General features: G+C 37.2%; 3 protein-coding genes across 5 annotated transcripts in view; 2 read left to right on the forward strand and 1 right to left on the reverse strand.

The window, feature by feature from the left end:
* LOC133834968 (protein WBSCR14 homolog) overlaps positions 1 to 20,142 on the forward strand; it is a 28,870-nt gene extending 8,728 nt beyond the window's left edge. For 2 of the 3 annotated variants that reach the window (XM_062264773.1, XM_062264772.1), the window contains 10 exons: positions 1,908 to 2,014; positions 4,486 to 4,559; positions 6,402 to 6,518; positions 15,807 to 15,936; positions 16,000 to 16,086; positions 16,154 to 17,665; positions 18,616 to 19,222; positions 19,288 to 19,411; positions 19,474 to 19,603; positions 19,671 to 20,142. In XM_062264773.1, coding sequence (XP_062120757.1) covers positions 1,908 to 2,014; positions 4,486 to 4,559; positions 6,402 to 6,518; positions 15,807 to 15,936; positions 16,000 to 16,086; positions 16,154 to 17,665; positions 18,616 to 19,222; positions 19,288 to 19,411; positions 19,474 to 19,603; positions 19,671 to 19,804 — 3,022 coding nt within the window. In that variant the 3' untranslated portion in view covers positions 19,805 to 20,142. Of the gene's footprint in view, positions 1 to 1,907; positions 2,015 to 4,485; positions 4,560 to 6,299; positions 6,324 to 6,401; positions 6,519 to 15,806; positions 15,937 to 15,999; positions 16,087 to 16,153; positions 17,666 to 18,615; positions 19,223 to 19,287; positions 19,412 to 19,473; positions 19,604 to 19,670 lie in introns of those variants that run through there. The other variant, XM_062264774.1, reaches the window with a different exon arrangement.
* Positions 6,508 to 8,095, reverse strand: LOC133834970 (gustatory and pheromone receptor 39a). Its single transcript, XM_062264776.1, is given in 5 exon segments — positions 6,508 to 6,643; positions 6,705 to 6,794; positions 6,862 to 6,924; positions 7,117 to 7,593; positions 7,595 to 8,095. Coding segments are annotated over 5 exon segments (1,227 nt in total). The 5' UTR covers positions 8,084 to 8,095; the 3' UTR covers positions 6,508 to 6,535.
* A 3,560-nt stretch (positions 20,143 to 23,702) lies between the features above and the next one.
* Positions 23,703 to 26,392, forward strand: LOC133850886 (uncharacterized). The gene is made up of 2 exons (XM_062287135.1): positions 23,703 to 24,862; positions 24,928 to 26,392. Exon 1 carries the CDS (start codon positions 23,921 to 23,923, stop codon positions 24,851 to 24,853), a length of 933 nt encoding a protein of 310 aa, XP_062143119.1. The 5' UTR covers positions 23,703 to 23,920; the 3' UTR covers positions 24,854 to 24,862; positions 24,928 to 26,392.
* Positions 26,393 to 26,640: the final 248 nt, after the last annotated feature.

Below are 26,640 nucleotides of genomic sequence, written 5' to 3' on the forward strand. Positions count from 1 at the left end.
TTTACGCTTCCATACTATATACATATATAAAGGTTTATGATGATAGTGAGGGGAGGGCATTACACCTTTCGGACATGTGCTTAAATACTACTTTTCTTATAACTCATATATGTTCATATGTATTTGCTATAAATATATTCATACGTAAGTACAAATTGGACTTTATGCCGCGTCTCTAATTCGCATTGGGCACGTACACGGCTTTGTTTATTTGGCTCCCTATCATGGTGATAGAGTTCAGAGTTTTGGGTTCATTCAGGCTTTTAGTCATCGAAGATCGTATGTTACGCGTATTTTGTTGTTTGTGTAGTTTTCTTTTTTTTTTGTTTGTCGGTTTGCCGAATCGATCTATATTTAGCATTATGTGGCGCGCTCTTTTTATGGTCAAGCTCTTTTTTTGGTTTGTTTTTGGCGGCTTAGCATACTCGTATATTAGTGGTATGCCTTATCAGTTAGATAGGGCTTTATTTATGTTATTGTTGTCTTATCAGCTTGTTCATTTTTGCAGGACTCCCATTCAGTTTTGTGTTGCGCATTTCGCGCGAAAAATACTTCGCAGTGGGGTCGCTGCTATAGATAATGTAATATAAACTTCCCCGTGGGTCGAATGTACAGTTCTAGTAACTAGTAACTAGAATTCGAAACGTTTACGTTTACCTAATAACATTCTAGTTGGGTTCAAACGCATTTATAAATATTTTTAAAAATAACATTTTTTTTTTCCTCTCTCGTTGTATTCGAATGTTAAAGTAATTAGCAGAATCGGAGTAATTAACTCAGCCAGAACGTGGAACGTGGTGTTAACATTGCCAACAAAGCTAGGGCCGATGATGACGAGTTTGTAAACCTGTTTCAAATTCCAACAGCTGATTGGACATTCTGGCGAGGGAAATGTGTCTATAATATGACATAGACTGGGAATATGCAGACTTCCATTCAATTAAATTTGAATATTTAGTTGTCATGGTCGTTGGCCAGTTAAACTTGTTTGGCCAAAAAGAGATGTAGACAAATGATGACGCAGCATCGTTAGAGGTGTAAGGTATTTCCCCCCATAGAATTCTCGCAAAATGCGATAGGTGAGAGAAGTTCATCGAAGTGTCTGAACAAACAGTTTCATTTACTAGTAAGTATAAAAGTGTGGCCGACTCTCGAGTAGTTTTGTTATGCAATTTCTGTTTAGAGGGCGTGCACTCTGTAAAACGAGCGGAGCAACAACACGTCTAAATGCACCTGTGTGTTAAATATTTGCTGAGAATTTGCTAATGAATCACCCACCATCCAGTGGCGATAACAACAACAGATCGTGTATCGCCTACGTATTGATTAGTCAAGTTATTGTTTATAACGTATGCGAATTGATATTGATACGACGTATAACGAGTAGGTGTGTATTTTGTTATTAAGAGTAATTGATTTGGGCCCCCCTCAGAACGTTTGTCGTAAACCTCAACTGCATTTACCCCATGTCAATCGTCGTCGTTGGATATCAGTTTTGATAGCACGTCCGATTAACGAGTATCTCTCTCATTTCCCTCTAATCAATCGACACATCGACAGTTGGCAGTTTTACCAGCTGCGCAACTCAAACAATATAAACAAAAACATAACAAATGCGCGAAAAAAAAAATTATTCAGATTTTATTTTGAGATTGTCGCCCAGGCGGGTTATGGGGCAAGCTAAATATAGCACAAAAAATCTGTCCATTTGTATACTTTATATTATTTATAAACAAGGCAAGATGCATTCTCTATTATTGTAAGCTACAAATATTGGACAAACTATTAGCGCGCGACGTTTTTCAGTATTTTAAATAGTGTATAGTATATTTACATACCTAACAGACTATATATAATAAACATATACACATTCGGTGGCTTTTTCTAAAACTTTTCTTTCCTTTCAGTCAAAAACTCACCTCCCCCAAGTGGAACCATTTCAAAGGTGTGCGATTGCGTTGGAAGGACAAAATACGTCTAAATAATGTCATTTGGCGATGCTGGCACATGCAATGTGAGTAACAATGTTCAAACTAGATTTCTCCACAGAATTATGCAATACAAATTTAGATTCCGTCATCAAAATGAACATCAGTATCAAGATACAACATTTCTATTATTTATACTTCAACTTTCTATATTTTTGGTACTCTAAGCCAAAGCAAGATGATTTTTAAAAATACGCGAGATTTGAATGTACTTTTGCAAAAAATAGAATTTACAAATGTCTAACATTTCATATTTTTATCCACACAAAAATACTATTAAATAAAAAATTACATTTAATTGAGCGTGAAAAATACTTGTATTATTGTGTAATTAAAATTTTTTTAATAATGAGGGCAATAGACGAAATAAAAATATAGTCTGAAAAAGTCAAATTTGTAGAATGTAAAAATATAAAATGCCAAAACATCAGAATGATTTATCAACGATTTCCGAAACATGTTCGAGGCTGTACTGTATCATAAAAATAGTGCCGATTACGCAGAAGAGTAATGTGTTCTATAAAGTAGAAAATGTTCATGTTAATTTTGTTTGCTTTTCGAAACTTGACGTGATCGAATAAAACTGAGATCCGGTTAGAAGAAGTTTCCGTGACACATTGATTATGACATTAAAAATGAAGCTTGCAGCGATTCAGCGAATATCAATAATTTAAGCGCTTTGTAACACACATAATAGTAGTATTCCATAATTTTGTTGTTATAATTTGTAATCAATGTCCCAACAGATTTACAAACAAAAAATTTTCCATATGTTTGTCCCCGTATCGCACGTGGCAATTGGGCAACGAGGGCCGTTGATAAAGTATGCCACCAAAAAATTAAAAAAACCAAAATCAATGCTTCAAATGCTTAATGAATGTTTCCTTGAGCGTTCAGCGCTACACGTGCAAATTTAATAACAAACACAAATTGGGTGCGACGTCTGTCAAAACGAACAACACGAAAAAAAGCTAAAAAGCTAAACGAAAGCTTTCAAAGCACAGTCTCGCGATCACAATCGCTCAAATGTTGCTGTTGTTGTTGTTGTTGTTGGTGGAGAGATGAGTCGCATTTGTTGGTAATTTGTCAACTGGTTTTCGGTTCGTGGTTTCCCTCTCTGCCCATGGCCTTTTGCTCAGTCGCTGGGCAGAGAAGTGCTCTAGTATTCGCAGTCGGTCGTTGTCATGCGTCTGGTCACTTCCCATACACTTGCGACGCACTTTTCCTACGCTGCTGCTGCTGCCGCTGCTGCTTATCAGGGAGCCAGCGTCGCTGGTCTTATCAACAAAAAAGATGCCTGTCTGGTCTGGCGTCTTGATCGCTCGCCGTTCGCGTTCTGTCACTTTGTCGAATGCGATTTAAATTATTGCTGTTACCACAACTCGCATCTGTACTATGTATTAATATATAAAACGTAACCTGAGCAACAGATCGTGTATAGCCCAAAGATCTCAAAATTGTAGCTGAAAGCAAAGTTCTTCAAATTTTTTTTTTCGGTTTGTTTATTTCTCGATTAACACCATTAACCGAACCGGAAAAATCAAATGTTTAATCAATTAAAAAGCCATACGAATCACCGAGCGAATACTTTTTTGAGTTTATGTGTCATTTATGTCTATTTTAGTTTAGTTTTGCTTCACGTTTTTTTTTTTTATTTTTGAAAAATTTTCCATCTGCTTGTTACATCATTTGTGTGAGCGAGATAGTTGCAGAGACGTTACAAACTCGCAGTCTAGATTATCTCTATAAAATGACGACGACATCGTCAACTGCGACAAAGGCAAACGGAAAATTTTAGGTCTATTTATAAAGTATCGTACTTATAAATCTACAACTTCTTGTCTCACATTTAGCACTTAATACTTAACTAAGTACGCATATATGCTAAATGTTTATCGCACTAGATAACCCCCAGAATGTGAGGAGTAATGCCTCCGATTATTTGCCTCCGAAAAGACGCTACGATATTGCATCCCATTCTCAAGAAAAAACTTAAGATAATAATATGCCTAGAGTATAACATATAACATTAATAGTAAAAACATTTGTACAATGCTCGGTCAGAATCTTTTAGTATGACATCAAATAGGAAGAGTATTTCAGTATCATCCTGCCTCAATAGCTGTACCATTTTTTATCTTATTGTTTAGACGTACTCTTAAGTATATATGATCATTAACTCATAGTTCATATATCTTCCCGACAACTTGTGAAATGGTTTGTGAAACGTCACTCAACCAAAAAAAAAAGTACGAGTCCGATTCAAACACGTGTGGGTCGTTGTCATTGTCATCACCCCATGGGAGAGGAGGAAGCCATTGGCATCTCTCCCTCTCCAGAGTTATCTATCATGGTGATAGAACAGCGCTATCGCCAGGCAAAATCTTATCTCCGTTTTGTATTGTATTTAATTTGTGTCTTGTTTTTGTTTTTGGCGCGTTCTCTATGCATAGTATCATCTGGCTAACCTGTGTGTATGTTTTTCTCCCTTTTGCAGTTATACAAAAGCGCAGAACGCCGGTGTGTCAATTCGCATCGCCACTGGACGTTGACATACATAGTAATCCTCAAGTAAGTAGTAACAACAGGCAACTGTTTCACGACTAGTTAGATAACATATAACATACAATAGATAATATCTGCAAAAATCGATCGGTGATGAAATATCAAACAGTTTTGTGGTTGAACAGAGTGTCCTTTTACTTCAGTACTCAACATTCACTAAAAATTAAATTAAAACGAATTCGATTTAATACTATTAAATTGTACTCCTAATTTAGTGTTTCTTATAAAGTAATGAAATACTTTGTCTTATATTTTATATATTATATATAGCACTTAAATCGGACAATGCTATGTTAAAATCGTCGTCAAAAATCTATAAAGAAACCGGTATGTCATTACCAAACAACCTAATAACTTTAGCGAGGATGCCTAACGTATATTCCCTCTTAAGCCTTCGAAAATAATTGAATCTTGGGTGCTTGACTCTCCTTTAATTCTATAACCTAAACTGTTATTTAAAATAATGACATTTAATCACGGACTAGGAAGACGAATCAAGCACACGTCCTTGACTCTCTGTGATTTCCGTTCTGAAGTTTGAAAGTCAAACACATTCTATTGCTGCTAATCACCATTGGCACTTAAGTTTTCGATGGTAATTTGCGCTATTGTAAAATAATCGAATGACTACCCCACATGGTGCAGCAACAACATCCACTTGCCGATTATGAGCCGAAATGTTGGCGTCCAAAATCATTCAGTGAACGCGTGATCAATCGACGCGCGCCATCGACTCATGGCGAGATAGGAGATGTAGTCCCCATTTCTATATAGAAGAAGAGGGCTCTCCTTTGCTCCGCTCCGACTTGCAGCACGTGATAAGAACGGGCGTTTATATTTGGCTATCGATCATCTATAGTATGCCTGTATTTATAGAACGAGATTAATCGCATGTCCGAAATCAATTTGACTTTCCCATTGTGTAGTACTTGTCTTCAGATTTTGCGAACCTTGGAATAGTATTAAATATACATTTTATGATAACTTAACGTATATTTAAAAAAGCAAGATATATGACGGGATATTCACGTGACTTATTTATGAGTGAAAGAAGGTTTCAGAAAGTCTTTTATATTGGGAAATTCTAATGTTTACTACGAGTTCCTTTCGCGACAGTTAATCAATAGCTGAAGCGTCTCTATTAGATTTGATTTTGATGCTTCCTGATTAATTAGCATATTTCGCACTCTGTTAAACGTTTCACAATGAATACAATATGCACTAAGCAAGCTGGCAAACACACCACCCACACCTCTTACAATATCTGCTAATTGGCTGGCTTATCATAACAACCGACCAGGTCTACTGCATAGATCGACACCCAGCCTCTGTCGAGCAACGAGCACTTGAGTTGTGAGGAGGCACAACTTCTATGCCACACCCATATTATAGTTTATTTGTTTAGCAACCGCAAGTCAGTCAGAGAGATCCCAAAGTCAGACACACATATTCCGCAGTTCTCAAGTAGGTGCTTATCTTACCTTTTCAGGTCTGGGTCTGGGTCTGGGTCTGAAAAAAGAACTATGTACCCAGTAAAAAAGAATTGGTGGAAAAGATTAATCTTATCGAGAGAGTGTAAAATTTGTTTTCATTTGCTCAGTGTGCAAAATAATTATTCAGTGTTCTAAAATTCTATAAATTTTGATTACCGCAATGCTTAGTTATTGACTTTGCTTTGTTCTGGGATATTAAATCAGTTCACAAAAGGCCACAACCAGCTCTAGAGGCTAAAAACCTTAGAAACGACAAAACAGATCAAAAATGTGCAAGGTATTCTTTTTTTTTTAAATAATTAAACATCTTTTAAATTTCAATACACACTTATATTTCCCTTTTATTTTCCCATAGACCGTTGTGCTTGAGGGAAAATACTGGAAACGTCATGCAGCTGTCATCAAAGCGGAATACAGAAAATGGCGCAAAAATTATAAATCAAAAGCAACTGGCTGCTTGACTTATGATTCGGTAAGTCAATCAACATTTTAGGTGTCAGCAAAATCGAGCTGTGCTTTCTGCAACGATTTTGTAGAATTTTCCATTTCCTTGAATTGCACCAATATGACCATATAAGTGAAGATCGCTGTAAAGAGCTGTCAAACAGAAGATTAGACTAGAAAATATTTGAACAAGATACCGCAAACAATTAGATACCTTGAATAGGGTGCTCTTATCCAAAGCAAAAAATCCATAGGCTGTCAATATGGGTTGCTGACGTAGGTTCTTCAGCAGAAACTTTTCGACCTATCATTTGTAATACACATGATAAATTAAGGGAGTCCAACGAGCGACTGTCACTTCGACCACTTACCATTTTATCTAAGCCCGAACCAGTTCGAGGTATTTTTGCAAGAATCTTGGCAGTTTTATTGGCCTGCAATAAATTGAAAGAATTTTAGTTTGTATCTGATTGAAGGGGAATTAAATTGAAAACCGGGAAATTCAAAATATTTCATATTTATGATACTAGCTAGATAATTTGTAATAAGCGCAAACTAAATATGTGTTTAATTACTTAAAGATGTTAAACTTTTTTGTTTGGCTAACTAATTCATTGATTGCTCACCTCGACTGTGATGAAGTTCGAGCGCATCAACAACGTCATCACTGCCAGCCAAGGCACATTCCACAGGCTGGCCGTGATGCTAACAATGGAAATTTGAAAGAAAGTATGAAATTTGCCCTCCATTGCGGTGCTTAGTAGATAGAGAGGTCCAGTTGGAGCCATTAACAGAATAAGTGGCACAATGGGAAGTATGAGGAGTCCAAAGCAATTGTTAAGTTCACCCGTTATAAGACTTAATAAACGCTGTCGCTCAACCAGAACACGCCTACAATTAGTGCTAGAATCATTTGCATCTAGCTTCTGATTGTAATAGGCGAGGCCAGCGGCAATGATTCTTTGCAAGCAGACGAAGAACACAACCAGGAGACTCATGGACAGAAAGCCATAAGTATAGATTGCGACATAAACTAATATGGCAACTTGCTCCAAGCCCGTCTGCGCATATCCATTGGCATAGTTGAAGAAGCTGACAACAAAAAAGGACACTATACGTGATGAAGATACGCATAAAGTATCGATCAGTTCGTTCACTTGAGCAGAGTCTGTTAAGTTTCAGCAGCGTTTCCACTAGTAATATGTGACGACGTCTTCGCCAATAGAGGCAGATGTGAAGCAGACAAAGCACCACACAAAATCGTAACAGATTCATGCGCTCATAGAAATTGCCAGTCTTCGTGTAAACATTCATGAACAACTCGTCCGGATTGAAATATGCATACGAGAAACACCCGAGTATTCCGGCTAGTATGCTGAGCGTATAGATCAGCGCATAAGTCTCACTGTTTGCTGATATCTGAAGCAGACACTTTTCCTCATCGAGGCGAGCACATATCATTCCCAGTGCATATAGAAAGCGGAGATACAAACGCATGTCCCGACACGGTGACATGTTGACAGTGACTGTCCAACTGAGACGGACGAACCCATCAGCTAAGTGTATTTGTGGTTGATCGGAGATACATTTCATAAATGCATTAAAGTAATTAATTGGATAATACGCAGCATTGCGTTGACGTTGCTATAATGCTAAGCAGAATTCAGTTGGGGCATTAAAATTTCAGTATTATTGTATTGTGCACTTAACCATTAATAAATGATTTAAATGGAACTATTTCTGAAAGAGTTCTGTGAAAAATAAAAGCTCAGACGGCATATCATAGTAACTGTTTCATTTTGTGGCTGTTGATATACCTTGTGCCGACAAGAAATTACGACTAGACTATCATAAATGTAAATGTGATCATATACAAAATCTAACGTATATGTATATACAAAATAGTAGAATTTCTTTAGGATATTTTTAATGCATCAGTATGCCGTTATACTACATATAATATTTTTCGATATATTCGCCGTCGAACTCTCATATTTTTATTAAAATGGGATAGCTGGTCTCCCAAATATTTATTATTTCAACACGCAACATTCACATATCTGAATAGATACGCACCTCGATCCGAACCATATCCCTTTGAAATATCGTGCCCATTGCGAACAACCAAGGTAGGTTCCAGAGCATAGTTGCAAATAGCATGCGAATAAGAAAATATTTATCCTTACGATTGCTATCCATCTCGAAGACAATCGTAACCATAAAGAATGTAGCCGATGGAGCCGATAATAGGACAAATGCCGTAATTAAAACCATGACTAGACCGAAGGCAGAGTTCAGTTGTTCATGGCAAACGATGAGCATTTGATTGCGATGCCACAAATTCAATCGCCACATTGTTGTCATTGTGGTTTTTACTGTTGTTATTGTTGTTGCTGCTTCCCGCAAGTCGCGAATATAAAGGTGCAAAAGGGCAGCCAAGACCTGTGACAGGCAGCTGTATAGAACTATGATAAGCCCTATCAGCACATAGCTATAGGTGAAAACGGCGCATAAGAGCAGCCTGGGCAGTAGCTCAATATTGTAAATAAAAGCCCGTATGTATATTCCGAGGCAGATCACCGACATGCTCGCCTGAATGCAAAAGCGTCGAAAGAATTGCTTGGCATAACAATTGTGCAGATCCTTGTGATTGTGGTGAATTAGCAATGCGAGTAGAGCCAGAAAACAGCGACGTTTAAGGAAGAATGCAAGATAAATCATGGATATGACCAGGCAAGCAAAGCAATAATTGATAATAAAATATGAATTGCCCACTAGATTATATACTGGCATCATAAATCCTTCGGGCACCATCACTAAATATGCGATTGCGAACCACGATCCAACTTGAGCTACAATAAACGCAATCAGTCCTTGTAGTTCGTTATGTTGCCTCATAGATATCATGGGAATGTTCTCAGTTTTGAGTGTAACACACAGTAAACCCAAGCACTTTAAACTTATTAGGTAAACTCGTAGCTCAGCTCCGTAAAACATGACTGAGAAGCAACGACTGACTAGCAGAGCAGTAATGAATTCTTGTGTAATGCCTACTTTAATCAATTACAAATTACATATGGGTCGGAGAGTGAAACTACTCGTAAAAGCAATTAAAGCAATTGGCTTTGACAGTACACTTAAATGATAGGCCCACGAATACCTAAATTCCCAAACCCCAAGGAAACCTATATAAAGTAGAGCTACGAATTGTTTAAATACTCTTGAAAATAAGTAATAAGAAGCCTGGGATAATAATAGTAAATTCGCGATTTTATGGAATCAAAATACTTCTATGTGTAATATGTGAAATAAACAACGAATTAGATAGTTAGTGAAGAGAATTGAGTTAATGGAGGATAAAATTTAGTTTACTTATTTAACTCATTACTTAAATAAAAGTAAAAGAAAAATAAATTAAAAGTTTGGCGAATCACATAAAAGACGCATAATCTGCATCAGCATCAGTAAAAACACTATGAACAGTTTGGCTATGCTTAGTAGTTTAATTCAGTAAAGGGTGTATTTTAGTCAAGATGACTTCAGCTTTCTAATTTGTTTCTCTTCATACGATCAGCAATCATTTTAAAATTGTACTCTATCAGATGTGTGTAATTGTAGTAATTTGAACATACCTGTAAGCGAACAGAGTTGCTCACTATAGCTGTCGCTGAGGTTAAAAACGTAGGTGAAAGCCATATTAGGGTTAAAAATACATCCTGCATTGGCGTGGTCTTTGTTTTACTGACTGTTAGCATGTAAATGATGCTAGTTGCATCAAGCGAGGAGAAGAGCAGGCACAGGTAAATATTAAAGCCATAGACGACACTGATCTGATCGCTGCACAGAACCAGCAGTCGATCGTGAAGATCGAGGCAAGCGCGCAGTCGAAGAATATCGCTGCAACTACGCTTGGGCAGTTGCAACTGTCGAACGAGATTCTTTAGTTGCCCCTGATTCCAGCGAAGCACATGACGCACCAGATGAATGAGGCACACATAGGTGCCGAGTACGAAGCTGCTGATGATGGCGCGCAAAGGAAAACCGAGTGTACTGAACTTGAACAACATCGTAGTCCTTGTCAGCCAATGTAGCATGACGGCCCTTAGAAAGTTGACCACGTACATGGTGTTCATGAAAATGAGAATCCACATAAGATATTTGGGCAGCTTTAGGCGAACTCCCGTCAAGTATTTGCGCCTGTACAACTCCAGTTGGCGAACAATGCGCACATTGGAGCCCTGAAGCCAAATGAGCCAGGCATTCTGCACAAACTGTATAACGAGGGCAGAGAAGAGGACGAGGCGTTCAAAATGATTTCCAGTGGCGGTCATTTCACGCTTGAAGCACATTGTCCAAAAGTAAATGAGAATTATCATGCAACCGATGAGATACAATTGCAGTCCTAAGTGCACCACATAGCAGATGAGGCTGCGACGCAACCGAAACCGATCACTGTTCGGATTGTAATGGATGCAGAATATGCCCAGATAACGGCAGATGCAATAGAATGGATAGAGTTCACTTTGCTGATACTTGATCATTGTACAGCTTCGATAATCACCAATTAGATACTGATAGCTGCTTTACCGAAGACATTAGTTTTTATGGAACCCAGATACATTAGTCGAGTTCCATTACTATGTACTTATTATTAAGTAGGACGTTAAGAAAACATTTCACACTTGAGGAATTAAATAAATAAGCGGAGAATATACGACTAATATAGTTAACTTACCTGCTTGGTCACCTCGTTGCTATTCAGTGGCAGTATCATATAGAAGCAGGTGGGGAACATCCAAGTGATGACCCTCGCCACCTCGGAATATGAGAAACGGTCTTCTAACGCTGATAAGTAGGCAATGCATGTTGCCTTCAGCACATAGTAAAGAAACGGGAATATCAAAGCTGCGCCATAGACTTGAACCATTTCTTCCTGGCACAACGATATCAGCTCATCATGGATGCTGAGGCAATCATTCAATATGCCGGGAGTTATTACTGCATCACTTTTCAGTTTTTCCAAGCTATTTGCCTGAGCTTCAAGCAATTTGCGCATAACATGCACCAATGATGTGTAGCATGTTATAATATAGTTTTTGCGCACAAATTGCAATACAAGTCCGATGTAGGAGAACAAATGTGCTGCTTGCTGACTCAAATGCCAGGTGCCAATCACATAGTTAACGACAAGATATAAATACATTAAGCATATGATAATCCATATCCGATTTAGCCATCGTGGCCAACTCAATGCCTTTAGGTCAACTTTTAGGCGAACAGACAATAGACTTAAGCGGTCCAAAAGATGCTGATGGATTTCTTGCGTCATCAGAAGCCATACATTGAAAAGCAATCCACTTATCGGAGATATCACGTCCACTAAATGAAAAAACAATTTACCCGTCGATGACTCAACGCCCAAGTAATCCACGCTCAACTGAATGAGCAATTGAAAAAGTTCGGCGATTATCAAACATAGCATCAGCAATTGTGTGGCGACTGTCGACCATGTTCTATGCACCACATAACGTTGCAAGTTTTTTGAGTACTGCAAATCTGTCAGACCCAAATAACGTTGGTATTGCAAAAACGTTAGCATAATTTACGTCTGCTATGCCACAAGTTTCCCCGAGTACTGAACTCCCTTGTTGTTGTTTGACTATACTGCCCGATATCAAATTATCTATATGCATAGGAAATGAGTGCGTCTGATGATGATATGCCAATCAATTTAACCCACAAGTGGTCTTCAGCAATTAAGTTGTCCTAGCTGGATCTCAACAAGGACTCTCGCCTTGAAAATACTCAATCACTTAGACCATATATAGTAACACAATTAACATATTTAATATACATATGTAGACTCACCTTTGTAATTAAATCATTGTCCATTAATGGCATTGTCACATACACAATGATCATGAACATCCATGTGACTATGCTGCACCCTTCTGTATAGGTGAAACGATTATCTGAGGTCGCCAGATAAGTGACATATACGGAATTTTGTCCAAGATATAAAAACATCAGCAGCATTGCACCGCCAAAGGAATCTAAGAGTTCCTCGACACAAAGCAATAACAGTTTGTCATGAATTTCCAAATTGTTTGCCAAGCTCTCCACGGATATAGATGCAGTTGATAGTGCGAATTGAAGTTCATCCTGTTGCTTTTGCAAGAGACTCAACACTATGCTCACCAAGGACGAGTAGCAGGTGATTACAAAATTGGTGCGCAATAGATTAACCAAGAGGCACATAAGGTAGACAGACTGTTCAACGTGTGGGCAATAATTCCAATATTGGATAATCCCCATGACAACGTTGAGTGTATATACAATGCAACTTATCACCCAAATGCGATAAAGGCAAATCGGACGTGGTAGCGTTAAAGTATCCAGTTTAAGGTTCATTGCCAAAAGTGAGAGTTTTTGGAGTAGATTGCTTTGGGATTTTTGGAAAATAAATAACCAAGTATTAACCAACAACTGAGTGATTGGGGCTTCTAAGATAATTATATAATAGAATGCATATCCCTCCTTAGACTCCATATCCACATTGTAGATGCATTTACCAGTTAGTGTGGAGTATAGAGATTGAACCATGACATACAGAATTATTAATTTCATGACAAAAGTTCCCACACTTGGGTTTAAAACATATCCTTGACGGTCGCGGGAATAGTCGATATCGTTCAGTCCAAAATAACGCTGATAATGGACAAATGAACACAATTTTTGATGTTTCTGTTCCATCACCATATTGTCCCGACAAATTGTTGCGTTTTGCTAAACTTTACACTCTTAACTGAAAGTCGAAAAATTCTGTAATGAACGTAATGAGCTTGAATCCGATAAAATGAATGCAACAAAAACACTTTAGACTAATTGAAATTGTGTTGAAGGTTACACTCATCAATTCAAGTTCGTGTTCAATTAATTATAATTGCATTCATGCTAGTTATACACACTGTAAATATATTATATCTAAATTCTATAAGGAGACAGCAATAGTTGCCTATAGTTATTTCCACAGAGACTAAAGCCATTATTTCATTTGCTTGAGAAAGGTAGTAAGTAGTCTTTTCTAACTCATTTTTATAAAACAAAATGTTGCAAATAGAAGTTTTTTTGTCTGTTAATTTGTATTTATATTTTTGTATGAAACAAGCAAGAAAAACCTAGTCGAGTCTGCTACCCATACCCATATAGTACTCAAAATATAGTATACCATAGAGTACCAAAATTTGAACCAAAGCAATTAATATCAGACTGCAAAAGTAAATTTCTTTTAAAAATTTTATCTGAACGCAACTAAATCAAACACTGTAGTTATGATTTAATTTACCATCGTGTACCATTTAGATAGCTTATTTTAGGAATTTTTTCAATGTGCGGCGGTGAAAGTGGGCGTGTCAAAAATCTAAGGCAAACTCCATAAATCATATAACATATCTATCTATATCTTATAGTATCTCAAATCTAGGTGTTTTTACGGACGGACAGACAGATGGACTAATAGAGTTGAATCGTTTTGGCCGCTGACGATGATTAGAAATATGACTCAATGGGGTCGCACTCCTTCTGCCTGTTACATACATACATTTGCTGGATGTTAAATTATAATACCGTTTTAACATATAAACACACCAAAAAAAAAGCGTTGCTCGAAAATTGTCTCCTTGCAGCGCATAAATATTCGCAATGGAAAATTTCATTATACATATATTATTTAAGTCAGTTTTCATACGAAATTGAAATGAATTAGAAAATTATCTTAGATTTCCTAGTTTGATAATTGTAATACACGTCTAATTCACTGAGTTATGCAACTCTGGTGCTTTAATATTTCCCACATTTTTATCTTATCGGGTATGCCAATTGAAACTAAATGTGTTACATATTTTGTGACCTTAAATGAAAATGATCATTTGCAATAAACAATTGTTGAAATATATTGTGAAAGATCCTCGGCGAAACTTACCTGTTCACCCAAGTTATTGATTATCATTGGCATAGAAAGGTACGAACACAAAGGTATGGCCCAGAGAAACACATGTATAACTTCCCAAATTGAGAAGCGCTCTTCCAAAGTAGAAACATAAAGTATACAAACAGCATCAGGAATATTAAAAATCATAAGAAATACAAATGAGGTTCCAAAGACCTCCACCATCTCCTGTTGGCATACCAATAACAGCTCATCGAAAAGCCGCAAACTCTGAGCCAATTTTGCTTCTGATCTGCTTTCCATTACTATATCCTTTAATTGTTTCGCATGTGCTTTCATCAGCACAATAATCACGTGCACTAAGCTGGTGTAACAAGTTACAATGAAATTGGAACGTATCAGAAGGATAAAGAAACATAGAAATAAAATCACGAAAAAATCATTTCGTTTCGGATTCCAGTAGAATTGGGCGAAAATTGCAATTGTAATGGCGTAGTATAAACACATTCCCATCCAGAGATGATATAGACTCTGTGGGCGTGGCAGCTTCAATGTATCCACTTCAAGACGTCTGGCGATATCGGATAATATTTGCAGAAGAATCTGCTGTGTTTGTTGTTGATAGCGAAGCCAGAAATTGACTAATATCTGGCTGCACGGCATAGATAGAACAACCAATTCATGAAACAAGTTTCCCGATTGTGACAGCATGTCAACATAGGAAATTCTCCTGTCGGCGAACACTAAACTAAGCGCTACGAAAAAGATGACGTGCATAATTAACTGAATGCCATAAGAACACCAACTGGGATGGATCACATATCCTTTCGTAATCTTTGAGTAGTCGATATCGTTGAGTCCAATATAGCGCTGATAATGTATAAATTTTAAAATTTTTCCTTGTTCTTCTCCCATTTTTTTGAACCGAACGCGAGTGTTTTCTTCGAATTAGCCCGAGCAACTAAATATACTATCCATTCGAAAAGAGCTTAGTGAATAAATTAATTATAGGTGACTGCTAGTAAAATCGATTGGCAATTTAGTTAATTTGATGTCCAATATATATTTGTTAAATTTCAGGAATAAAGTAAAACTATTTGTGCGAGTGTAATAGATTACGACTTGAGGAACTTTAAAATGATTCAATATTAACTACTTTATACAGTTGACTGATAGCTTATCAGCTGCAATCAATTGAAAGGCAATTACTTAATAAGTTCTATATCAACGACAGAAGGCGTGTGCTATAATGTAATAGGTACATTTAGCTATCTTATTACGTATAAAAGTGTTTACAATTTTAGTTCATATAATTAAAGTAAATTATGAAAGTTTATTCATTGAATTACTTTTATTTTTGAATTGCAGAAAAGTGAATTGGACTTTTTGGAATGGTCACCACTGAACGATAGAAACTTGATGCCAGACGACTGGACAACAGATACACTGTTCTCGGCAATAAATGGACCTTTTCCCTTTCCCGATTCTCGAGAAATTGGTAAGTAAAAAATACAGTTACATCAGTAAAGAACTAATATGATTTTTTTCTATATTTGTATAGCGCGAGGAGCTGGCATTGCGGATTTTATACAGCCAAGTCTAGGACCGCTGCAACCGAATTTAGATGACATCGACATTACGTTCTCAGGTATTTTAATCACTATCATCCACTGTTTAATTAGAAAACTGAATATAATGTTGGTTCAATTGCACAGATTTGCTCACCACGAACTCTTCACGCTTGCCACCCGTGCCCGAGGAGGGCACCGATGCAGATATGCTTAAGAACGATGATTATTGCCTGCCAGCTATTGTTGGCGCCCCACACACATTGTACAGCCACGACAGTATGATGACTGTGGATACGAATATGCTGGAGCTCAATACACCCATCAGTAACATGCCCTTTACCGATATCGAGCAACAGTTTGCGGCTGCCCGACAAGTTCAGCAATCGGCCAATGAAGCTCAACAGCAACAACAGCAATTACTGGGCGAGAATACCACAGGGCGTGGCCATGTGACGAAGCACTTTGGTGCCATCAGCAGCAGTGCCAGCGATAGTTTCTCGATTAAGAGCGTCATCAATGGGCGCATTGCCAAGAATACGCAGAGGCCTTTCCGACGCGAACCTCATAACTATGATAAGGCTCAACCGACGCCGCATCAGACGAACATATATCAGCAGATGCTTGCCGATCAGCAAAAGAATCAACAACAGCATATGATCGGTGGCGCGGTGTTGCAATCATTTCAACCGGCTCAGCAGCAACAATTGCAACAGCAACAGCAGCAGCAACAACAACAACAGCAGCAGCAAACACGTCTGCATTTTCCCACACAGCAGGTGCAAAGTTCTTATAATACGCAGAGTTTTCTCAGCAGCTATGCCGATAGCTATCAGCAGCAGCAGCAGCAGTTGTCCACGCAGCAGCAACAACAACAACAGCAGCAGCAACAGCATAATGTCAAAGTTGAGCCACACAATACAGATATGTTATCGTTATTAAATGACACCAGCTACAACTCAATCAGCTACAAGCCGTATCCTCAGTTTAAGAAATCTGCATCAACGGGTGCATTTATCAATATGCCACGCGTATCACCGCAGCAGCAGCAGCAGCAAGCGCAACAACAACAGAGTTATCTACAGCAAGATCAACAGCAGCAGCAGCTCCAGATGCAGCAATCTCTACCCCTTGGAATATCCTTGAGCACACAGCAAATCTTACAACTGACGCGCCAACAGTCAACCAACTCACAGCAACAACAACAGCAGCAGCAACAACAACAGCAACATGTGCAGCTGCAGCAGCAGACTGTGGCAAGTCTGCTGTTACCACAGCAGCAGCAACAACAACAACAACAGCAGCAACAGCAACCAGCAGTCAGTGTTGCTCCATGGGCAACGCCCAATACAACCATATTGCCCAAGGAAATGCATCGATCAAACAGTCTGCCGCTTAACGTGTCGCTACCCAAGCTCATTCATCACGAGCAGCAACAGTTTGCCGTGCCCAAATACCATGCAAAGGGCAAGTCCAGAGTGCGCAGCAACTCGATGCACCAACAGCACACGGTGGTTGCAGCAGGCGGCGGTTCGCCAATCAACAATGGTCATGGCAGCGTCAGCAACAGCACCGGTAACCTGCTGGTTGCACAGCAAATGCATCAGGCAACTAGCGATCCCATGCTCAACAGCACACTAGCTCAATTGCTAACAAAGAGTGAGTACAAATGTCCAAAGTTTCGTGTTATATGATTTAGTGAATTGTTTTGAGGGGCATGAATTCAATGTAAATAAGTAAGAAAGCTACTGTCGAGAGTGCTCGACTCTGAGATACACGCTACCCATTTTCAATAAAACCGTATTTCACCAAAATATGCCACAAAAATATTAAAATATACCGAGGGCTATATTTGCTATATCGATATTGTACTAAACTCAAAATATACTGTACAAAAAGACACAGACTTAGTAGGTTAAGTAGGCGTATTTTGCAAATATTTCTTTAATAACTTCTATAACACTTTTATTTGATTCCAGTCAAATATTCAAGAATCATAAATACTGTAGTTATTATTACGCTTGGTAATATAAATTTTCCGATTTGCAGGGGCTACCCTTTCTGTAGCGAGTATAAAAATATAAAAAACAATAGGTATAACAAAAAAAGCGTATTTGACTTATATATAAAAAAACTAAATCAAATACATTTCAATAAGATTGTTGTGTAAATTGGCAAAATAGATAGAACATAACATATTTCAATCATTTAATTACTAGCTAGATATTTTTTATAACGAAGTCTAGAAATTAATTTTTTCCATTATATTGACCTTAGCTAATGATTAGTCATAGCAATTAGTCTGATTTCTAAAGTAGTGGTCGGATTATTCTGAAACTTTAACAGCAATCATTTAAATGATTGCAAATTTAGCAATGACAAGAGTTTGGGGCTACACGCATCGGAAGTGTGTCAGACCACAACTTATCATTTTATAGTTGTTTCAAATCATTATTCATTAATGTTAATTGCTTTGTCTCGCTGACGATTTGAATTTTTGTAGCAAGCAATTCACATAAAATCGAGGACATTCACACCAATAAATGATATTATAGAAACATTTAAGTGCAAATATCAAGTATTCTAATTGATTTGTACTTTCTTTATAGGTACACGCCTGCAGGCAGCTGTGGCAAATAAAACGCAGCCAAGTACCTCCACCAATGCCATAGCCAGCAGCCATAGCAGCAGCAATGTATCGCAGTCGGTTTACGTCAGCAATGCTGCCACATCGCCGCTGTCTGTGCCGGTGCCGGCGCAGCAACATTCACCAAAGAAGACCGCCTCATTGCCCGTGACCATTGCTACACCCTCGCTGCACAGTCCGCCCGGCAGTAAGATGCTTAGTTTTAGTCAGGGCACGACAGCGAACATGGGCAGCAGCCTCAGTCTGTCGCCAGACTCACCGTTCCACGACTCTCAGGATTCACCTTTGTCGCCAACGACCAGCCTCAAGTATCAGCCACGGGACACTCAACGGCGTGCCGGGCACATTCATGCGGAACAGAAGCGACGATATAATATCAAAAATGGATTCGATACGCTGCACTCGCTTATACCGCAGCTGCAGCAGAATCCAAATGCCAAGCTAAGCAAGGCGGCAATGTTGCAAAAGGGTGCCGATCACATCAAACAATTGCGTCAGGAGCGCAATGTGCTCAAGGATAAGATCGAGGCACTGCGCATGGAACGAGATGCACTCAACAACTCCCTCACGTAAGTATATTCAGATTATTGTGTACTTGTAGTGCCACTTAACTTTAGCATCAACATCTACACAGGCATCTGCATTCGATCCTACCCGCAAATGGCGCTCCGGTGACACGCCAGGGAACAGAGCACGTGCGTCAATTGTATGAGGTCTACGTACGTTACAATACAATGAACGATTGGAAGTTTTGGATTGTAAGTGATCAAGTGAAATGAATCCATCTCAATAAGCTCACTAATTAATTTTAAATTTACAGCTCGGTTTAATATTGGAGCCCTTGCTGGCCTCATACACCTCGACAGTGTCCAGCGCCAGCTTAGATGAGCTGCGTCGCACCGCTTTCCTATGGGTTGATCAGCATTGTTCGCTTATTGATTTGCGACCCGGTTAGTTAAACATTTCTTATCTTCTCTTCTCCAACAAGAACTAATTTGATTTATGTTTATTTTGCAGCTGTTACGAACAAATTAAAGTACCTATCCATGCACACGGATATCGTATCGGAGCCACCGAGCACATTGCAGGAGGAGGTGAACAAGGCTGTACAGAATACCAACGGTCAGCATCCCAATCTGCATGGCTCCTAACCTATCTTGCTGCTCGTGATATGAATTTATTTCAACAATTTTCAAATACCATTGCTACAATTTGTCAACAATTTGGTCAATGTCAAACCGTTCGCCTTGCTGTCTGGCCATAGCTCAGCAGTAAAAAGAATTGTACAAATCGCCTTTTAGGCTAAAATTTATTATATATTTTGCAACGGATGCAATTGATTAATGTCTAACGCTAAACGCTCTAAAAGCCGACAGCTGTGAGCCCTCAGCAGCTCCCGCTGCAGTTGAAGTAGCGCAATGCAGCAAATAGTGCCTACAATCTTTGACTTAAGTGTAAAATAAACAAGCGATTTTACAATTTTTTCATACACTTTGTCTATTTTATTAATCAACGCTAACTAATAGTTTGAACTATTGAATGGAGTGGTTTTTCCTCAAGTGAAACACATGAATTTCTTCAAGATTACGGACAACTGGGAATTATTTTAAGCGTCATTCATATTTTTAGATATTGACGAGATTCATAACTGAACTGAGTCGCCTTGATAACAGAAGTATCGTAGAATATTATAATCTTGAGGTACTTAAAGTCATTTTCAGTTTTTCCAATTAATAAGCAAACAATTTGATATTTTATTTATAGAAATAAAGTAAAAATGTGACTCACCTCTTCCTCTAAGTTAATTAGCAAAGGCAAACTCACATAAATAGTGAGCGGCAGCATCCATCTAATAAGAAGCAGCAAGTCCTTATAGCACAATGTATCTTTAGGTAGAGCCATGTAACCAATTTGCACAGCATCAACAATTAAGTTGAAATATATAAACAGTAAAGGGATACCATAAATTTGCACCATCCCATCCTGGCAAATCGAGTGTAGTTCATCAATAATGTAGAGTCTCTTCCCCAGCTCATGGAGGGACAAAGAGCCACATTGAAGATGGTATTTAATTCGAGCTCTTTGTGCTTGCATCAAATGATTTATAGCATAAGCTAAGGCACTATAGCAGCTAATTATATAAAATTCATAATTCTCACGTATTAAATAGTTGAAAAACAAAATTAAATACTTCAATTTGAACTGAATATCGTAAATTGCCAAAACTGCAGTATCAAATATTGCAGAAGATGACCCAAAGTCGAAAAAGCCAACGCGAAAACCGTGTATTCAGGCTGCAAATACGCATTTCTCGTGCGGCATTGGATATTTGGCGTAGCAGGATAACTTGGGAGTTCTGATAAATATATAGCCATAGGATAGCAATCAATTGGCTAAAGCAGCTTACCAAGATCTCTAAGTAATTCATGGCATTAATGGTTATTAAAATAGCATGTTGATGATCATGAAACCACAGATGCGGTACGCACATTATACCGGAAACAAGAATTCCAATTAGTAGAAAACGTACGAAGTAGCACGTCCAAGACTGCTTAAGTACGTAACATTCCTTATAATCTGAATAACCCAGATCTGAAATTCCCAAGTAACGTTGATATAGCACAAAACTAAAGAGTCGCATTTTTCTAGAGTGGCACGCGCGTGAGCTGATGAAACACTTACTCACAACTGACTTCATACTGAGGGAAAGAACAATAAATAACAATATGGTATACTATATTTTGGGAACACGAGTATAATAACTTTGTGGGGTAGGACATTTGCAATTGGCACAGTTTGTACTGAAATTTGTATAACCTTTTTTGATTAATTAGAACCTTGTAATGATTGGGAAGCAGAAGGTTTTAATTTCTTTAAAAGTAGTATACAAAATTAATGTTACGACACATTGAGTGTAGCTTAATTATTGTTTTCTTTAACCCTAAGAAAAGGTTAGAGCATATTTCACAGCCGATCACTTCTCGTACTAGTTTTCACTTCCATTGAATTAATATTTAATTTTTCATATTGAATGGATTAACTAAACTACCAATGTGGGGAAATCGAAATACTTGTTGCCATTGAAATAGTCAGGAATTAATAATTAATCCCCACTGTGTGCCAGACCTAACAGTCCCTCAATAAATAACTTTAAGCTAATGCGTTGGCCATAGAAATTCTATTAAGTTAAATGTGAGTAAGACCAAAGAATAATAATACTGCTTAAATTATCTAATATGTTTTACACATATTATTCTAAAATTCAATTTAATGAACTGAGCGAAAAAAGCAAAATGCTCTTACATTAATATAATAAAGATATAAGGATTACGTACCTCGTCGCCAAGTTGACTACATGAAAATGGTAAAGCCGCATAAAAACCATTTGTTAATACCCAGGGAAATGGTCTTATAGATAAATGCTGCGATAGGTAGTACAAACTCGACGGAAGGGCAAGTGTGGAAAATATCAGGTGTAATATGATTAGAGGTCCATAGATGATGTTTACATGCTGCTCGGCAAGAGACATAATCTCGTCATGCACTTTAATGTTACGCAATACAATCTTCTTTAATTGTTTTAATGGTTGTTTTTCCTTTATTGCTGTTTCAAGCTTTAGCCTATATTTGTGCAAAATCTGTGCCATGACAGTGATCAATGCGGCATAGAACGTCATCAAATAGTTGCAGTAGTAGGTATGCAATATGGAACTCGAAAATAGTCGGATATAGGAAAGATCCGTAAAAATGAGAGATCCATATTGAAATAGTGTATTCAGAGGGTACATTAAACAAAAGCTTAGCCAGCACCACAACATCCAACGGGGCACTTTAAGTTCATCACAATCCTTCGACAATCTCTGAAGGCGTCGCATAAGATTCAGTTGACGTCGGTGCTGCATCAGCGACCATAGAAGTTGAATCATCAAGGATATCGATTCACTGGCGTAGGCCATATGTATGAAGACATCGACCACAATGAAGGTAGTTAAGTCGAACATAATTTCCCATTCCTTTATCGAGTAGTAAGCACACCAGAATAACACAGTTTGCAGCACACTGTACTTGATGTAGAACTTCATACTTTGCCTAAGTCGATAACACTTTCGGTTTGAATCGTAGATAATTCTTGTATACAGCATTCCGTACAGGAATTCCAAGTAAATTTGCAGCGTTTCTTCCATTCTAAGGCTTCTAAACTGGCACTGACAATACACAAGAATAAAGTATTGTCTATGTCATAAAATTAAAAAAAATGTGGTTGAATACTCCGTTTCAACTGTGGGATCAGAAAAAGTGTATACTTTAATTACACAACTGAACTTATCACCTAAGTTTATTAATAAATGTGAGTTCTTAAAGATTTTATTTTTAATTAAGTTACAAAAATACATTTTATTTATGATTTGCTAACATAATAGACGATTTTTATACCTTTATCATCTTAAAAGACTCTTTTAGGGTATTGGTGATTCATCATTACATGAATCTTTTTATACTAATTTAATGAATTCCTAACTTCTGCTGGCGATTTTCAACGTTTATAAGTCAATTACATACCTAAGTCTCTTAGGAATTAATTTGTATGCAATTAAACCAACCAGCACTGAAAATTTTCTGAATATTACTTTAATTTGTTAAAGTGTACATGATAAGAGACTGCAAGTGATTAAAAATGATATGCTCAATGCCTTTTTTTGAGAAACGCAGTTCATTTTTCCAAATTAGTGGAACATGGCTAGATCGTCTCGGCTGTTGGCGCTGATCAAGAATATACTATATATAGTATATACTTTATATGGTCGGAGATGCCTCCCTCTACCTGATACATACATTTCCTGTCGGCACAAAGTAGCGGGTCTAAATATCAGATTCTGGTAGTTTATGAATCCTTTTTAAAATTCTCAACAATAACTTTTAAGAAGACAAAAAAAGTTCTTAGAAGTACGCACAGAAAGGGACACTTCTGATCGTACCCTAAAAACTGTAAAAAAAACTACCTGCGGATGTCAAGGATGTTATCTAAAAAATGTAAAAATTGCGTGCGCTGTCAAGGATATGAAACCGTATAATAGCACAAGCGACAAAATGGCGTCATGGCAGGTAGATGTAAACCTAGATAATTTTAAGATAATATTACTTTAAAAATAAATTAACTGAGGCTCTGGGATCAGTCTGATTTTGAAATCCATCTAGTGCAGATCGTTTCTGTTTTCAAAGCCCTCAAAAGTTAAAAAATAAGAAAAACACATAAACCATTTATTATCATGCAAAACCAAAGTTATTGCAATCTCTGTAATGTTGTGTTGTCCTCAAAAGGAATGGGATACCATCATCATTTGCGTTCAGAGCAGCATAAGATGAGAGTAATAGAACCGATTAATAGCCGGTTAAAGAAGATTTCGGCAGCATTTACTGGCCGCTTACTTCGATATAAGTATTTAAATGAGTGGACTGGAGTAAAAATGCCACCAGAGTTCTTAAATGAAGCAGGCGAAGCTTACGTTCCTCATTTATCAAATGTATTGAATAGTTATATGTCGGCCAAAGTCAATTTTGAATTGTTTGCTCAGTATACACTTTTGAAGGACGAAGTGGAATACACGGATATTAAATCATTTCAATCAAATATGACAATTGAAACCATGTGCTGCAACTTACAACAATCATTTAAAGAACATGCAGAAACAATAATTACCAAAATTGATGAGTTTCAGGAGAGTGATAGTGGTTGGCGGCTAAATTGGATTCTTCGTTTGGAAATGAATTTTAATAAGTACATGCCAATAAGAGGTGCAGCATTTATTGAATTACCATATAAGCTTAGGCACAAGAAAGCAGTTATCAATGTGCAGAACAAAGATGTATTCTGTTTTAAGTGGACTGTTATTGCTGCTTTATCGAGGAAGCGAATGCCTTATAGATGTTCATCATACAATGTACGAATTTTTGATGATTTTATCAAAATAAACGATGAAATAACACTAAATTTTAGTGGCTTAACATTTCCATTAAGTCCTCGAGACATTCAAATGTTTTTGGATTTGAATCCGATAATAAGCATTACGCTTTTCGGGTACGACTCAGAGAATGAAAACGTGTTTGGACCCATTTTTTTATACAAACGAAATAAAGGACCATCACATAAATATGTTGTTGGTGGAGGACGAGAACAAATATCATTATACATGGATCCATAAATTGTCAGCGTAAGTTCTGTGCATTTTTATTTTCTGTGCATGATTTTAAAATTAAGTGCATTTTTTATTTCTAGTTTATTTGCATCACAAACTGGGAGATGTAGGCATAAGAAATGGTATTGTGACATATGTCTCAACTTTAAAATGAGTGAACAGGACTTCTTGAAGCACAAGGAGATGTGCAATGGAAAAGTTTGTACGTTGCCCAATCCTCTGAATGCGTTGTTAAAGTTTAACAACTTTCAAAAAAACATTACCAGTGCCGTTTGTAGCTTATGCAGATTTTCTTGAACTAAGAAATTCAGAATTAAATTCGAAATTCCCAATGTGCAATGGAAATATACCACAAGCATATGCATACTATATAAAGTGTGAATATGATAATAGTTTAGATAAGTTTGTTGTTCAAACGAGAAGTAATGGTATAAATTTTCTTATGAGTCTGATTCATGATTTAACAAATATTTATATTAAGTATATAAGCAGGAAAGAATCCCCAATTATGAGTTCAGAAGAAGAGGAGAAGTTTCAGCAATCAATTACTTGCCATATTTGTGAAGGAGCTTTGGATTTACATAAGATTAGGGATCATTGCAATATGACAGGTAAATACAGGGGTGCTGCACATATGGCATGCAAATTAAAATATAAAATTGAACCCTTTATACCAGTATATTTGCATAATTTCTCTAAATATGATTTTAAATTACTTATTAATGATCTTGTATCCTGTTCCGGTGAAGTTAAATTACTCCCCACCAATAAGGAAGAGTACATTTCAGTTTCAAAAATAATGAAAGTTTGTTATAAAAGAGATCTGGAAATTCGTTTTCTAGACTCACATAGATTTATGCCATCCAACTTGGATACTCTTGCAAATAATCTAGATGAAGAGCAATTGATTACAGTTAAAACTCATTTCAAATGTGAATCTCAATTCAAATTGATGCGTAGAAAAGTGACATTGCCTTATCAAAATACACTAATTAATCTTGAAGATACTTCTTTACCACCAAGAGAAGCATTCAAGAGCTTGTCAAATGAAACCGAATTATCAGAAAATTCAGAAGAAAATTATACTCATGCACTTAACATTTGGAATGATTTTTCATGCACAACTCTTGAAGACTATTTAGAGTTGTATTTGAAAAGTAATGTGTTTTTATTGGTAGATGTTTTTGAATATTTTCGAAAGCTATGTCTACGAATATTTTCTCTTGATCCAGCTCATTTTTACACAATACCTAGCTTATCGTGGGAGGCAATGTTAAAGACCACCAAAATAGAATTAGATATCTTTACAGATATAGATCTACACACATTTGTTCAATCAGGTATTCGTGGAGGTTTAGTACAGTGCTGTCACCGTTATTCACTGGCTAATAATAAGTACATCTCCACATATGATCCATCTAAAGAATCTTCATTTTTAATGTATTTAGAGGCGAATAATTTGAATGATTGGGCAATGTCTCAACCTCTTCCATATGCGGGATTTGAATGGTTATTAGAAAGTGAACTTCAAAATGTTGATGTTTTAAGTAATGGTATAAATTGATTTTGAATATGGCTATATTTTTGAAGTGGATTTGGAATACCCTATTAATATTCACGATTATCATAACGATCTTCCATTTTGCCCGAGTAAAAGATTACCCGTGCAATCGGCAAAAGTTAAAAAATTAATTGCCGACTTGTGTGATAAAAAAAAATATATTATTCACTATAAAAATTTACAGCAATGTCTGAGTTATGGCTTAAAATTAAAGAAAATTCATAGGGGCGTT

Source organism: Drosophila sulfurigaster, chromosome 2L (assembly GCF_023558435.1).
Source record: "Drosophila sulfurigaster albostrigata strain 15112-1811.04 chromosome 2L, ASM2355843v2, whole genome shotgun sequence".
Classification (NCBI taxonomy): Eukaryota; Metazoa; Arthropoda; class Insecta; order Diptera; family Drosophilidae; genus Drosophila; species Drosophila sulfurigaster.